General features: G+C 38.5%; 1 protein-coding gene across 1 annotated transcript in view; it reads left to right on the plus strand.

Moving 5' to 3' along the window:
• The window catches only part of GCS2beta (glucosidase 2 subunit beta), a 92,815-nt gene that overhangs the window by 55,962 nt on the left and 21,439 nt on the right, over positions 1 to 15,414 (plus strand). The window contains exon 9 of the mRNA XM_067145120.2: positions 12,709 to 12,899. Coding sequence (XP_067001221.2) covers positions 12,709 to 12,899 — 191 coding nt within the window. The remainder of the gene's footprint in view (positions 1 to 12,708; positions 12,900 to 15,414) is intronic.

A 15,414-nucleotide genomic window follows, 5' to 3' on the forward strand; every position in this document is an offset into this window, starting at 1 on the left:
TGGCCTTTTTTGGGTCAGAATCAAGTGGAGCAGAAGACTGTAGAAAACTCTTCCTGGATTTCAGTCGAAATGGAGGTGGCTGATGTTCATGAAGGGGGTGGGCTGAGATGCTGCAAACCTTTTGTCTCTCGATATTAGCGGCCACCTCACGTCTAATATCAGGTGGGGCTATACCTGCAAGCGAATACAACTTCTGTGTGAGTGTTGGTTTTAAACAGCCTGTAATTAGCCTGCAGGTTTCATTCAAGGCAATGCCGACTTTCTTTGCGTGAGCTGATTTATACCACACGGGACTAGCATATTCAGCAGCAGAGTAGCAGAGTGCTAGGGCAGTTGTCCTTACTGTCGGGAGGTGGGCACCCCATCCAGAACCAGTTACCTTACGCAGTAGGCAGTTTCGTGATGAAACTTTTGCCTTGAGTTTGGTGCAGTGTGTGGTGAAGATCAGCGAACGATCTAGGGTAACACCAAGGTAAACTGGAGTATTGCTGTGTTCCAGCTCCATTCCTTTCCATTTCACACGCAGCTTCCGCAGGGCTTCTTTGTTCTTTAAATGAAAGGCGCACACACTAGTTTTCGATGGGTTTGGCTTGAGGTGATTTTCCTCATAATAATCTGAGAACATCTTCAAAGCAGCAGTAAGGTTTTGTTCCACTTGCTCAAAGTTTTTACTCTGAGTTGCCAGGGCCAGGTCATCTGCGTACAGAAGGCTCCTTGTGTGAGGTGGAAGAGGTTGGTCGTTGGTATATATGATAAATAGCATTGGTGCTAGGACACTGCCTTGTGGGAGACCGTTCTTCTGTATTCTCCATCTACTCTGCTGTCCTTGAAATTCAACGAAGAAGCATCGGTTCTGCAACAACGTGGCAATAATCGTTGTGAGCCTGAAATCCGTAGTAAGATGGTAAAACTTCCTTAGAACTATCTGGTGTTGTACAGTATCATATGCTGAAGAGAGATCAACAAAAGCCACTCCAGTAATATGACCACGTTGAAATCCATCTTCTATGTGCTGTGTCAGATTAAGGATCTGTGTACAGCAGTTCCTTCCTGGTCTAAATCCAGCCTGCTCTGGGATTAGAAAAGGTTCGAACACTGGTGTTATACGGTTCAGAAGTATTCTTTCAAAAATTTTATATAGATGGCACAGGAGTGATATTGGTCTGAAATTCTTCGGATCCGTAGGCTGCTTACCAGATTTCAGGATTGCAACCACCTTAGTCTTCCTCCAGATTTTAGGGATTTGACATCGTTCCAGACAGTTATTGAAAAGCTGTAGGATCCATTGTTTGGTAGTATTCCCAAAGTGCTGTATCTGCTCCATACGCATGTCATCTAGACCGGCTGCCTTGCCAGTTTTGCTCATTTTTTTGGCATTTTCCAGCTCGTTCATAGTGAAGGGATTGGACAGACTGGATGTTTCTTGTTCGATATTTCTTTGAAGTTTTGGTGGTCTTTTTCGCTTATCTGTTTTGCCATTTATTAGGAGCTGATGAGCTATCTGGTTGGAAGTAATGTTGCTATGTAGAGGACTTTTCGTGGGGTCATTGTTCAGACGTCTAAGTAGCTTCCAAGCTTCTCTGCTGTTTCTTGCCATGTCTAGTTCTTCCATCAGCTTAACCCAACGTTCTCTCTTTATTTCACCCATGGACTGGATTAGTTGTTGACCAGCCTGAATAGTGTCCTCACTGAAGGGATTTTCTTCATATAGCAGTAGGTACTCATTTAATTTATCTACTGTACTGGCGTCTAGACCCTGTATGTACTGAGACCTACAGCCTCTTGGGATTGATGTGCGAGAGCATTCTTGCACGGCATCGATGAACACATCGTATACCTCTGGAACAGGTTCGATGTCTGCTACCATTTCATCTAAGCGCTTTGTGTTCTTCAACCAGTCAGCTTTCTTAAAGTTGTACCGCCTTCTGAATGGCACAGATTGTGGATGAACTGCTGAGAGAACTTGGCACAACATAATGGGTCTATGTTGTGTGTTGGGTATAGGTTCGCAGACAGACTTCACACACTGCTGTGATATAGCATCGCTGACAAAGATGAGATCTGGGTTGTATCCACGTCTCCATCGACGACTGTTGAAAGAAGCGGGAAGTTTACTGTCGTGTATTAAGGACAGTTGACTAGATTCTGACCACGTAATCACAGCTTCGCCGTCTTCATTGTCTTCTCTATATCCCCATAAGCAGCTATGGCTGTTGAAATCTTCCACGATGACACGAACCTTCTCCTCTAGCCCTACAGCTGAATCAGTAAAGTGGAATGGAACGCTCGGTGGTTTATAGACAGATGTTATGATACAGTTCGATAGCTCCACTGTTAAGATTTCTGTATCATTGTTGTCTGTAGATGAGGTAGATATTATGTTCAGCTCTGGCCTTGTGAATATAGCACTACCATAGTTTTCATGTGGTCTCTCGGCTACCAAACGCGTTCCTAATACTCTTGGTCGTCTTTGGTCGCTACTTCTGTGAGTTTCTTGAACACAGAGAACGTCACACCTGTGTTTTTGGCAAAGTTGTTGTAACAGGGTTTCCTTGTTTGATGTTATGCCTTCTATGTTAACTGATACAACTGTCAGCTTTGGTCCTGAAAAGGAACAATTGTAGGGTTTATTAACCATTGAAATTGATCTTGGTACTTCTGGAGTGAGAGAATCAGCCATCTAGGAAAAGTCCTAGTCCGTTGCCCAGGAGACACCCGGATGTATAACAATATCACATGCAAATACACCCTACTAGGAGGTTTCTCTCGTGTCCCCCTATGTAAATGATAAAAAATGCAATGTTCTGTGTACAATAATGAATTAGAGTAGGCGAAGCTTTATCTGACCCTGTAAAAATTAAACTCCCACGGGTTGCGTAATAAAGCGTACTGGAGTCGCACGTTGTATCCCGCGGATTGCGTAGCAAAACGTACTTGACTTTCAAACAGACTTCCTCTGGCATCTGTCTGCTAAAAATATAACTTGTTGGAACCAGTGAATTCCCTACGCTTCCTAGATACAACTGGCATGCACGGAATCCTAAAATAAAGTGTTCTTTTATACGTTTTCATAGATATAACAGACAGCTGACTTAATGTAAACACATTGCAGCAACATGACTGCACATAACCAGTTGAGTGCAGAGGATATTTGTTAAAAATTAGATTAATATGTTGATGAATGCAATTGTAGTGAGTTTGAAGTTGTAGGTATGATGATAAAAATGGTGTGGGAAGCAGTTGGGACAGAAGATGAATCTAAGGGAAATCGAAATACGGCACAGGAAAGGAAACATTCATTCAGGTACCATCTCCTTTCAAAATATTAGGCCTACTTGTACAAAACATAATTATCAATTTTAATCCTCCAGTTAATTCTGCGTCAGACTATGGGCCTCTACATAATTACATAATATTCCAACTAATATCAAATTATCTTCTAATCCCATTCAGTGAAAAATTGTTTATAATTTATATGTCTAAATATCTTCATCCAACGGATCCTGAAAATGAAATAAATTGGGGGATTCAGGGGGAATTCCTGCGTTCTCTGCATTACCAAGGAAATAAGAGCCCCATCGGGTCGAGCAATTCAGACTGACTTTAAGAACAAGCAATTTAATATTATGCACCATATTGGATGCTTCTGGTTGTATCATTCCGAACGGGGGACGTGTCTGCATGTAATTAGGTGATCTCATTGTATCGTTTTAGAATAACTATAGTGTATTTTCCATTGTTACAAATTTTGAAAGCGATATCTTAAGTGGTTTTTACAGAATAAATTATTTAGTGAAGGTACTCCTCAACTATACCTGACAAGCAAATTATTACTCTAGGTTTTGCCAGACAGTGAGTCAAAGATAGTCTGTGGGGAAGGGTTAAGAGAGGAATTTCTCAAGGCAGTATTATTGGACCTTTATGTTTTTTTATATATATAAATGATATGAGTAAAGAAGGGGAATCAGAAATAAGGCTTTTTGCGGATGATATTATTCTGCATTGAGTAATAAATAAGTTACAAGATTGTGAGCAACTGCAAAATGACCTCAATGTTGTGAGATGGACAGCAGGCAATGGTATGATGATAAATGGGGTTAAAAGTCAAGTTGTGAGTTCCACAAGTAGAAAAAGTCCTCTCAGTTTTAATTACTGCGTTGATGGGGTGAAAGTTCCTTATGGGGATCACTGTAAATACCTACGTGTTAATATAAGGAAAGATCTTCATTGCGGTAATCACATAAATGGGATTGTAAATAAAGGGTACAAATCTCTGCACATGGTTATGAGGGTGTTTAGGGGTTGTAGTAAGGATGTAAAGGAGAGGGCATACAAATCTCTGGTAAGACCCCAAATAGAGTATGGTTCCAGTGTATGGGACCCTCAACAGGATTACTTGGCTCAAGAACTGGAAAAAATCCAAAGAAAAGCAGCTCGATTTATTCTGGATGATATGTGACAAAAGAGTAGCGTTATAAAAATGTTGCGAAGTTTGGGCTGGGAAGACTTGGGAGAAAGAAGACGAGCTGCTCGACTAAGTGGTATGTTTACGTAAAATCAACTTTATGGTCCGTATCGCACTTTAACCTTTTAAGTGCTGAGTTATGAGTTGACTGTTTGGTACCTCATTGCTGAGTTTTTTCATTCGTATGTAAAAAAATTTTTAGAAGCCTCAATTTTTAACTTATTAGTGGGGTGATCAGCTTAAAATGTTTACAAATGTTGGTTCTTTATAAATCTAAATGCAAATGGAAAATCCTACACTTATGTTCAATATTTTGAGAAAAAACAAAATTACAATTATGTGCCCATGCGTGCATTATCTTTATACAAAGTAAAGAGCCCCAAATAATATTATTTCCTAAAATCTGTAGGCAACTATTACATGTAACTTCTTAGAAGTATATAAGTTAATATTTTAAAATACTTTCTAAACCTGGAATGTGGTGATAGTTAAATGTTTTCTACTTGTTGTTTGTGATGCCGATTTGTTAAACTATCTCCACCCAACTCCACTGGCACAAAAGCTTTTCAATGATTTTCAGGTTGTCTTCAAACACTTCTTGGCCCTCAGAGCCTGTCACAGTTACTTGAAACTCTGGTGAAGAAAAGTAATCCATCTGCCACAAAAATAGTAATAAAATAGCTTTTGTACTCACTGTGTTTTTCTTTCGTTTAGGAGGAGGCTCTGTTTCTCTCTCACATACAATATTTTTGTCACTCTATCACTCTCACTTTCAAAATCACTTAACAATTCATTAAAATCTTCATCTCCATCATCACTTTCCGCTGTGGTTAATAACTGAAAGATTCTGTGATCCGAAATAACATCGCTGCAAGACCAACTACATTGTTGTTCCGCCATGTTTGTTTACATCACAGATGAACTCCACAGACGTCTACGAAAAGCTCAAGTTACTTCCCGAAGCTATAATCTCTGATCAATTAGTTCTACATAATGCGCAACAGATGGCAGAACACGTCAGAGGTCAAATTGGCACTCGAAAGTGAACCGGGAAACTCAAAAAAATTAAAATTCTCGCATACCATCTATAGATGTCAGTACCTTGTCAGTACATTAATTGCTTAAGGCAACTTGGTTAAAAGTGGTACAGGTTTCGTATATTGTTAACATCTTCAGCCACATAACACTGTTTAGATGAAAATTCATATATTGACAAAGTATCAGTGCTTTGAGAGAATGTGTCCTTAAAAATAGCATAAGAAGATTAAATGACAACATTAAAAACAAATTACTCTTGAAAAAATATATAAATTCTTTTTACAATTGAAAGCGGTTGTCAAGGAATCACTTGTACAGTAGTCCGTAGAGAATATGTCCTGATGAATATTCTTTTCTTAAAAAGGCCATGTTAAAAAATTATTTTAACAATTTTTAAGCCAATTTATAAATTACAAATGATACATTTTTTTAGTAATTTTCGAAATGAAGAAATCTAGGTTTCATAATGTGGCTCTTATTACTATTGGAGATGATAATATTACTAATTCCTAGTTGTCAATTCTTTTTAAACCTGCTTTCCTCTGGCACAGGATCTCTTGTCTGTCTGGTGTAGTAGTGATGTGTTCTTTCTTGTTCACGTACTTGAGGAGGTGGAGGAGCATGGGACATTGGTGTGTCATTAACTTCCTTGATGTTACCTTCTGCTTCAAAGGGGGAGGAACATGTCGTAGGGCTATCTGGAGGTGGAGAGATTCCAATTCTTTTTTCATAATCTAAGTATTTTCAAATATACCAGAATTTGATCATATAATGGGCTCTTATACTCTATAGCCTCATTAAGGTTATTATTTTTCTTTGCAAGTTGGTCTAGATGAATGTACAGATCTTCATATGTGTATATTAAGCTCCCCTTTAATAATTTTTTTATGATGGTGAGGTCTTGTTCTATGTTGATAAATTTATGACCTGTGGTAGTCACTACCACTATCGTCGCCCTGCATGTCAAACTTGCAATTTGCCTGATGGAAAATACCTTGCAGAAGAATTGAGAGGTCGTCAACCAAGAACTCGGCTAAGTCGGCACTTTGAACGAGTCAGCTCGAAGGTGTCGTTAATGCTGACATAATGAAGCTGATGAGTCTGATGTCCTTATATACCCACGCGGGGTATTTATACTCCTTAAATTATGCAAGAAAGCTTTCTAGAAGCGTCCTTGTAACTCCACCCATTTTCCCCTGCCTCATAGTACAACTGAAAACCGTCTGCGAGCAAGGCTAACGTTAGCTCAGCCCGTCGCGAGCTGGGCCGACGTCAGCTCTGCCCCTAGTAACGAGCCCGGTCCCCGTCGCCAATGGTATCGATCTTCAAAGGAGGAGGAACATGTCGTAGGGCTATCTGGAGGTGGACAGATTCCAATTCTTTTTTCATAAACTTTTCAAGTATTTTCAAATATACCAGAATTTGATCATATAATGGGCTCTTATACTCTATAGCCTCATTAGGATTCTCACCATCATAAAAGAATTAAAAAAGGGCAGCTTAATGAACACATATGAAGATCTGTACATTCATCTAGACCAACTTGTAAAGATGATAACCTTTATGAGGCTATAGAGTATAAAAACCCATTATATGATCAAATTCTGGTATATTTGAAATTACTTGAAGATGATTATGAAAAAATAATTGGAATCCCTCCACCTCCAGATAGCCCTACGACGTGTTCCTCCCCCTTTGAAGCAGAAGGTAACAATAAAGAAGTTAATGACACACCAATATTCCCTGTTCCCCCACCTCCTCAAGTATGTGAACAATAAAGAACACATCACTACTACACCAGACATACAAGAGATACTGTTCCTGAGGAAAGTAGGTTTAAAAAGAATTGACAACTAGGAATTAGTGATATTATCATCTCCAATAGTAATAAGAGCCACATTATGAAACTTAGATTTCTTCATTTCGACAGTTACTAAACAAATTATTTTTAATTTATAAATTGGCTTAATTTTTTTAACATGACCTTTTTAAGAATAGAATATTCAACAGGACATATTCTCTATGGACCATTGTACAAGTGATTCCTTGACAACTGCTTTAAATTGTAAAGAGAATTTATATATTTTCTCATTAGTGTTTTGTTTCTAATGTTGTCATTTAATCTTCTTATGTTATTTTTAAGGACACTTTCTCTCAAAGCACTGATACTTTGTCAATGTATGAATTTTTCATCTAAACAGTGTTATGTGGCTGAAGATGTTAATAATATACGTAACATGTACCACTTTTAACCAATAAGTTGCCTTAAGCAACTAATGTATCGACAAGGTGGAAAATATAAAATACTTAGTTGTGAATAAGTGGTATATTTCGAGCTGTCAGTGGAGAGATGGTGTGGAATGGCATTAGTAGACGAATAAGCTTGAGTGGTGTCTTTAAAAGTAGAAAAAATCACAATATGAAGATAGATCTGGAATTCAAGAGGACAAATTGGGGCAAATATTCGTTTATAGGAAGGGGAGTTATGGATTAGAATAACTTACCAAGGGAGATGTTCAATAAATTTCCAATTTCTTTGAAATCATTCAAGAAAAGGCTAGGAAAACAACAGATAGGGAATCTGCCACCTGGGCGACTGCCCTAAATGCAGATCAGTGATTGATTGATTGATTGATTGATTGATTGATTGATTGATTGATTGATTGATTGATTGATTGATTGATTGATTGATTGAACACATCATAAACAAACAAATATATCAACCTTAGAACAGCATACATTGATTTACAAGAGACAGAGTGAAAATTTATAAAGGAAGTATTGAAAGTAAGTAACCAATGACACGTAAACATACATTTTAAACTATTGAAAAGTTAATAACAGCATTATTCTTCATAATATTCTTCAGTACTGTAGAAGCATTTAATGAGCAGGAGATTTTTTAATGCTGTGGTGAATGGGCTCATGAATCTAACTTGATTTTTGTGTCTGTTAGCAACGGTCATCCTCACTCATATCCCATTCGTAGGCAATGAAACCAAACTGTTGGACATTAAAAAAAAAAGAAAAGAAAAGCCACTTAATGAATGTCAACATTGAATTACATAATATATTATTTTAAAGATTCACTGTAAGGACGTGAGTAAGAAAAGATATTTCCTCCGTGATTGAGAGCCATTCTGGTGGTTGTGATTAGCTCAGTCGCTTAGCTGCTGGCTTTCCACCTGGAAGACTGAGGTTCAAATCCCAGTCAATTCAGGGTTGAGATTTTTATCTCAAAAATCACATGGTGTCAAGAAGGGCATCTGGCCAAAAACTCATGGCCAAAACCAAAATGAGCTTGAGTGGCTCCAGCTATCCCAGAAATTACTGGGGTAAGAGGAAGAAAGAAAGATTGAGAGCCATTCTGACTTTAATGTTTCCCCATGATATCTTCTACTTTTCCCCTCTCTTTCTTTGAAAATACATTTACATAAGAGTTTCTAGAAAGTATTGTCGAGTGACTGGCTTCATGAAAAGGGCATAACATATTGTGTGCTGTTACATTTGTAAAGTATCCCAAACTGAAAATTTCAAATAGTTAATTTCTTCTTCTTTTTGTTTTATTATCACCTCTGTAGGACTATGGGCAGCTTTGTGATGGTTTGGGTTTTCTTCTTCTCCTCCTCCTCCCAGAACATTTTCATCCTCTCTCCTCTCTCGTTCTTCAACTGATATTTTCAGTATCCTCTTCTCTTCTCTCTATCCTATGCCTGTCCTTTTCTCTGTGATTGAGCTCTGGCATATTGGTTGGTGTATATTCTGTCCCTTCCACCTTGATCCCTATCTCAGTCCAATCCTTCCGGAGTTTGACAACCCTCGTAGTTGCAGTCTTTCCTCTCATCGTACCCGTTGTCTCCCATACTCTTTTAGTCATTCTCTCCATGTCCATCCTAATCACATGTCCAGCATATCTTGCTCTTTTGTGTCTTAATTTTCGGAAATCATCCTCGTTTCGGTACAGTTCGTCCCTTGATCTTCGTTCCCTCACCTCCTCTTTTTGGTCCCAGTATCTTTCTTAGAATTTTCTTTCTCGCTTTTCCAGTGGCTCTGCCCCATGCCACCCTAGTGTCATTCTCGGCCGTGTTCAGAACTGCGTTCCTCACTGTTGCCTTGTAGTGTCTGAGCTTTGCATCTGTTGATATGTTTCTTTTACTGTACACTTCTTTGGTCACAAGGTATTTTCATAAACACACTTAACATGGGAGCCACTTATGTTACCACACTACTGCAGACAGTAAGGAAGATATAAGAAACAATTTACAAGTTGAACGCCCCTAAGGTATTCTTGTAATCTTTCTCATAGCATATATAAACTTTTTTTTTTTTAGTATCTGAAGTTCAGGTAATATAAGCACTGTCCAACTCCTTGGCTAAATGGTCAGCATCATTGTCGTTTGTCGGAGGACCCTAGGTTTGATTCCCAGTTGGAAATTTTAATTGCATATTTCTAGTTCCTCTGGCTGAGGAAATGGATTTTTATGTTCGTCTACACATCTCTTCATCAACACAGAAAATCTACAGTAGTGAATATGTCCCTTCACATAGAGTTGGTATTAAGGAAGTGCATCTGGCTGTAAAACTAGACCAAATCCATTCCATACTAAATGCTGACCCCAAGTAATTGGGAAAAGGCCAACAAGAAGATGAAGGATACAAGTGAAAATGAAAACCTACAACCTGTTTTCCAGTCAATGACCGGGTCAGGGATGGGATGAATGAAGCCCCCAACTTTGTGGCGAGGATAGGAATTGTGCCGGCTGCCGAGGCCTGTTACACTCTTCTGGGGCAATGATTAATGACTGATAAATGAAATGAAATTATAGTGGAGTGTGTTGTTGGAATGGAAGATGACAGGGAAAACTGGAGTACCCGGAGAAAAACCTGTCCTGCCTCAGCTTTGTCCAGCACAAATATCACATGGAGTGAACGGGATTTGAACCACGGTGTCCAGTGGTGAGGGGCCAGTGCCCTGGCGCCCGAGCCACAGAGGCTCCAGGGATACAAGTGTTATCTCCAAAATATTAATAAAAAATTATTTCCACATCAATGGTGTTTATGTGTAGATATCACTAACTAAAATTGAACCTCTTAACAGCATGTCTTACTCAATTGGTTAGTGTTAGTTTGTCAACACTTTTCTTGTAATGACATTTGGAACATATTTTTTCTTTCACCCATGAATCATTAATTTTACTGAAAATCATAAATTGGCAGGTGGGATTCAGTTGTAAGAAAATATTGTGAACAATTTGATTTAAGCTGAACTTGGAAAATGGTGTAGAAAGATAGCAGATTTAGAACTCAGCAGAATGAGTACAGATTGAAAAATCAGCTTTTTGCCAAAGTGAAAGCAAGGGAAGATTACTAAATTGGAACAGTAGTTGAGTAAACAACCTAAAAACATAAGGGATTCAGTGAAAGAGGCAAGAGTGCTAGGTGTGAGTGAGAGTTACTGAACTACAATACAGCCAAAACTGGTTAGGACATTTTTGTGGGGACCAAAAAAAAAAAAAAGTCATAAACAGGGAACTTGCTGAAAAATTAAAAACAGTTACGCTGTTAAATTTAAGGTGAGGTTTGAGCGTACAAATAATTACAAAGAAACAAGTGTTTACAATTCTTCTTCTTCTTCTTTTATGACCACATAGGATCACTTTAGTCAGTCCGTTGTTCAGGTCTCTTTGAAGGGATTGTTCGGGCTTTGCGGTCCTCCCAGTACTTCTTCAGACGCTCCGATCTTCGTGCCCTTTCCTCAGTTGAAAATGTGCGTGTTGGTTTGTTTTGTGTAAGGGTAAAGCGGAGGTTTGTATTCTTGAGTTTTGTATTCAATTTTGTCTTATTTGTGGTGTCTTCTGTTGTAAGGCCTATTTCCTTCAGATCCTCTCTTACTTCTCTGATCCATTTACATCCTGTTGTGGTATTTTTTGAGACGAGATTGTGTTGTACTAGTTGTTTCAGAAGTCTCGAGTCCTGCATCCTCATGATATGTCCAAAGAATCCCAGTCTCCTCTTACGCATAGTATCTGTAATGGGTTCTAGCTCTTTGTACAGGACTTTGTTAGGTATTAACCGCCACTGTCCATCTTTCTGGTATTTTTTGTTGATGCAGGTTCTTCCAATCCTCCTTTCAATTTTCTGAAGTCTGTCAGTCTTTGATTGTTTATTCAGGTAAAAGAGTGTTTCTGCTGCATATGCAGCTTCCGGTTTTATAACTGTGTTGTAGTGTTTTATTTTTGTCTTTATTGAAAGACATTTCTTTTTGTAGATATCCCATGTTAATTTTTGTGCTTTAGCTAATCTATTTGTTCTTACTTGGATTGAGATTTTTTCATTTAAGTTATGTGTTATTACTTCTCCAAGATATTTAAACTGAGTTACTATTTTGATTTTATTACCATTACCAACATAGTAAAACATCAAGGAAAGACGTTCTTAGAAATGCGAACTATATATGTTCTTTACAATTATGTTTAAAGTTGTCATAAGAATGTCAAACGTCTAGGCGATTTGCACATGTTTCATGTGTGGATTAGCATCTGCTTTCTCAATAAACTTCAATTTTTCATAATTTGTAAACTGTCTAGCTTTCTTCTTCTCCATAACTGAAAGTCCTTCAAACCACTATGCGTAAGTATAGTAGGCCTAATTTATGTATGTTGTTACACAATTCGCTTACGAACGTAAAATCAAGCACCAACATGTGAGCTGTATATGTAAGTACAGTGAGCCTAATTTAAGTACATTGTTACACAGTTCACTTACGAATATAAAATTAAGCACCAACACATCACATGAGCTACTGTTGGGCAATCCAAACATACGCTCACATTAAAGACTGGCTTGAACTGACGCTCCCTGCAGCTGTAGGCCAACACGCTTGGGCCGTGAAATTAAGTTCTCTACCAAATCCTTACTCGGCCAGTCGTTGTTGGCGCAACTTATTTTTTAATGATGGAAATTACAAATGTACTAAAGAGTGACGTAAATGTGCTATCCAGGTTTCTTTAACATGTATTTAATAAGACGTGGACTGGGACTGTGGAATAATGCAATAACAAGGGAAACATGCTAGAGAGGGACGTCTTAACCAGTTTCGACTGTACTTATCCATTCACAAAGATTTATGGACTGAATGTTGAAAGACAAACATGAAAATGTGTGTGTTTATGCATATATAGTTATAGTTTTTATCTTATTTTCAGTGGCAAGTAGAGCTCGTTCAGAATTTGAAGAGGCAGATCGTGCAGCGAGAGATATTCAGAGAGAAATTCAGCAAATCAAAGACTCAATTGAGAAGGATTATGGTCCAGAAGAAGAGTTTGCTCCCCTAGATGGGGAATGCTACGAGTATTCAGATTCAGAATATATTTACAAACTTTGTCCATTTGATCAGGTATGCATTGCTAATTGTGTAGTACATTCATTTATAACCAGTTAAAGACTGATTTAAAATATCCATTGTTAGTGATTTAGAGATATTAAAAATTTCTGTGATTTATCAATCAGTTACCCTTGATCTGCATTTAGGGCTGTCACCCAGGTGGTAGATTCCCTATCCGTTGTTTACCTATTCTTTTCAAATAACTTTTGAAATTTATCAAACATTTCCCTTCGTAAATTATTCCAATCCCTTATTCCTCATCTTCTAAATGAATATTTGCCCCAATTTATCTTCTTGAATTCCAACTTTATCTTCATATTATGATCTTTCCTCCATTTAAAAGCTCCACTATAGTTTATTCGTCTACTAATGTCAGTCCATGTCATCTTTCTACTTGCAGCTCAGAACATACTGCTTAGTCAACCAGCTCGTCTCCTTACTCCCAAGTCTTCCCAGCTCAAAGTTTCCAACATTTTCATAACACTACTCTTTTGTTGGAAATCACCAAGAACAAATTGTGGTGCTTTCCTTTGGATATTTTCCAGTTCTTGTATCAAGTAATCCTGGTGTGGGAACCATACTGTAATTTGGAATCATACCAGACTTATATGCCCTCTCCTTTATATCCTTACTACAACCATTAAATACCCTCATGACCATGTGAATAGATCTGTATCCTTTCTGTACAGCCTAGTTTATGTGATTACCCCAATGAAGATCATTCCTTATATTAACACCTAGGTACTTAACATACAGTGCTGTGAGCTTGCATCCGGGAGATAGTAGGTTAAAATCCCACTATCGGCAGCCCTGAAAATGGTTTTCCGTGGTTTTCCATTTTCACACCAGGCAAATGCTGGGGCTGTACCTTAATTAAGGCCACGGCCGCTTCCTTCCAACTCCTAGGCCTTTCCTATCCCATCGTCGCCATAAGACCTATGTGTGTCGGTGCGACGTAAAGCCCCTAGCAAAAAAAAGAAACATACAGTGGTCGTCATAAGACCTATCTGCGTCGGCGCGATGTAAAGCCACTAGCAAAAAAAAAAAAAAAAAAAAACACATAGAATGATTCAGATGTTCTCAGTACCTTGACACGCAAAATTCCACTGTACATATTTGCATAATGAAATCTCTTCTTCTTAGCTTGAATCTATATACAATCTGACTAATGAGAAATGCAGTACCACATACTGCCACCATATAACCTGCTACAGCAGAGGTGCTCAGCTGGGCGCCCGTTGAGGCTAGCCCAGTGCAGCCGGGCTGGCGTGACATAAATTCAAGCAGTTCACATAGCAAGCATACATCACAGTGAAGTGTGAGAGTGAACACACTTTGCAGGAAGGGAATGGTGACGTTCGATTGTCATTACGAAGCTCTCCTCCACTACTCAGCGAAATGCTGAATGGGAATTCTAAGTTCCCATGGAGGGAATTAGATTCTTTTCCACCAATAGAGCATATCAAAAATCAGATCAAAAATTAGATGGATGGCTTTTCCGGCGTTTGCTCTATTAACCAAACGCCGGAAAAGCCATCCATCTAATTTTTGATCTGATTTTTGATATGCTCTATTGGTGGAAAAGAATCTAATTCCCTCCATGGGAACTTAGAATTTCCATTTGGAATTGCTAGGCGGGCATTAATTCCATTGTGGAGTTTTATCTCCCGTATGCAGTTATCAGACTGTGCTTCATAAATAAGCTTCTGATAAGTTCATCTGCATACACCCCAGCGTCAGTGGGTAGGGTCTGACACATCCCACTCTGAAGAGTCTAGTGTCAGACCTAAGACGAAACGCTGGTTAATAGAGCAAACGCCGGAAAAGCCATCCATCTAATTTTTGATCTAATGCTGAATGGGGTACGGTATTTAAGAAAAAACACTATCATCGCAAGAAAACCAACCTTTTCAAGATATTCTTGTTTTATTTATACTACGCTCGATGTAAAATGTCAGTTTTTTCTTATTTTTTTATACAGTATAAGTCCGCTATAGCGAGTACGGCATATAACGGGAAACCTGTTATAACGACAATGTTTGTCCGTCCCTTCAAAATTCCTGTATTAAACTGTGTATTTTCCTTCGGTTACAGCGAGAGCCCTAACACTGACGCATCCGTTATTATGAGCGATTATGCGCGCTCGATTATTTCCGTTGCCGATATTTATGCCCCCAGTCATTATACTGCATGCGATTGATCATTGGTATCGTTTTCTCGCTATGGCCACTAGCGAGCTCTATTGTCGACATTCGAAGGCAATGTTGGAGTCGATTAGTAATACCCGTCGACTACTCTTCCACAAGGAAAATGAAAGTGAAAGAGAACATGTTTTCGTAATAAATGCGTAAACGTGTCCGATAACCCTTGGTATCTCATTAAAGATAAACGCTGAATAAACAATCGCTTAATTTTAATGCTAAGTACCGCAATTAAGTAAGAATGGGATAGGCCTACACCTCAAGATATGGTAGAGTGCATCATTGATTACGAGGTTAGTTTTAATTTCTCGCGTCTGTTAAATTAC

Source organism: Anabrus simplex, chromosome 4, assembly GCF_040414725.1.
Source record: "Anabrus simplex isolate iqAnaSimp1 chromosome 4, ASM4041472v1, whole genome shotgun sequence".
Classification (NCBI taxonomy): Eukaryota; Metazoa; Arthropoda; class Insecta; order Orthoptera; family Tettigoniidae; genus Anabrus; species Anabrus simplex.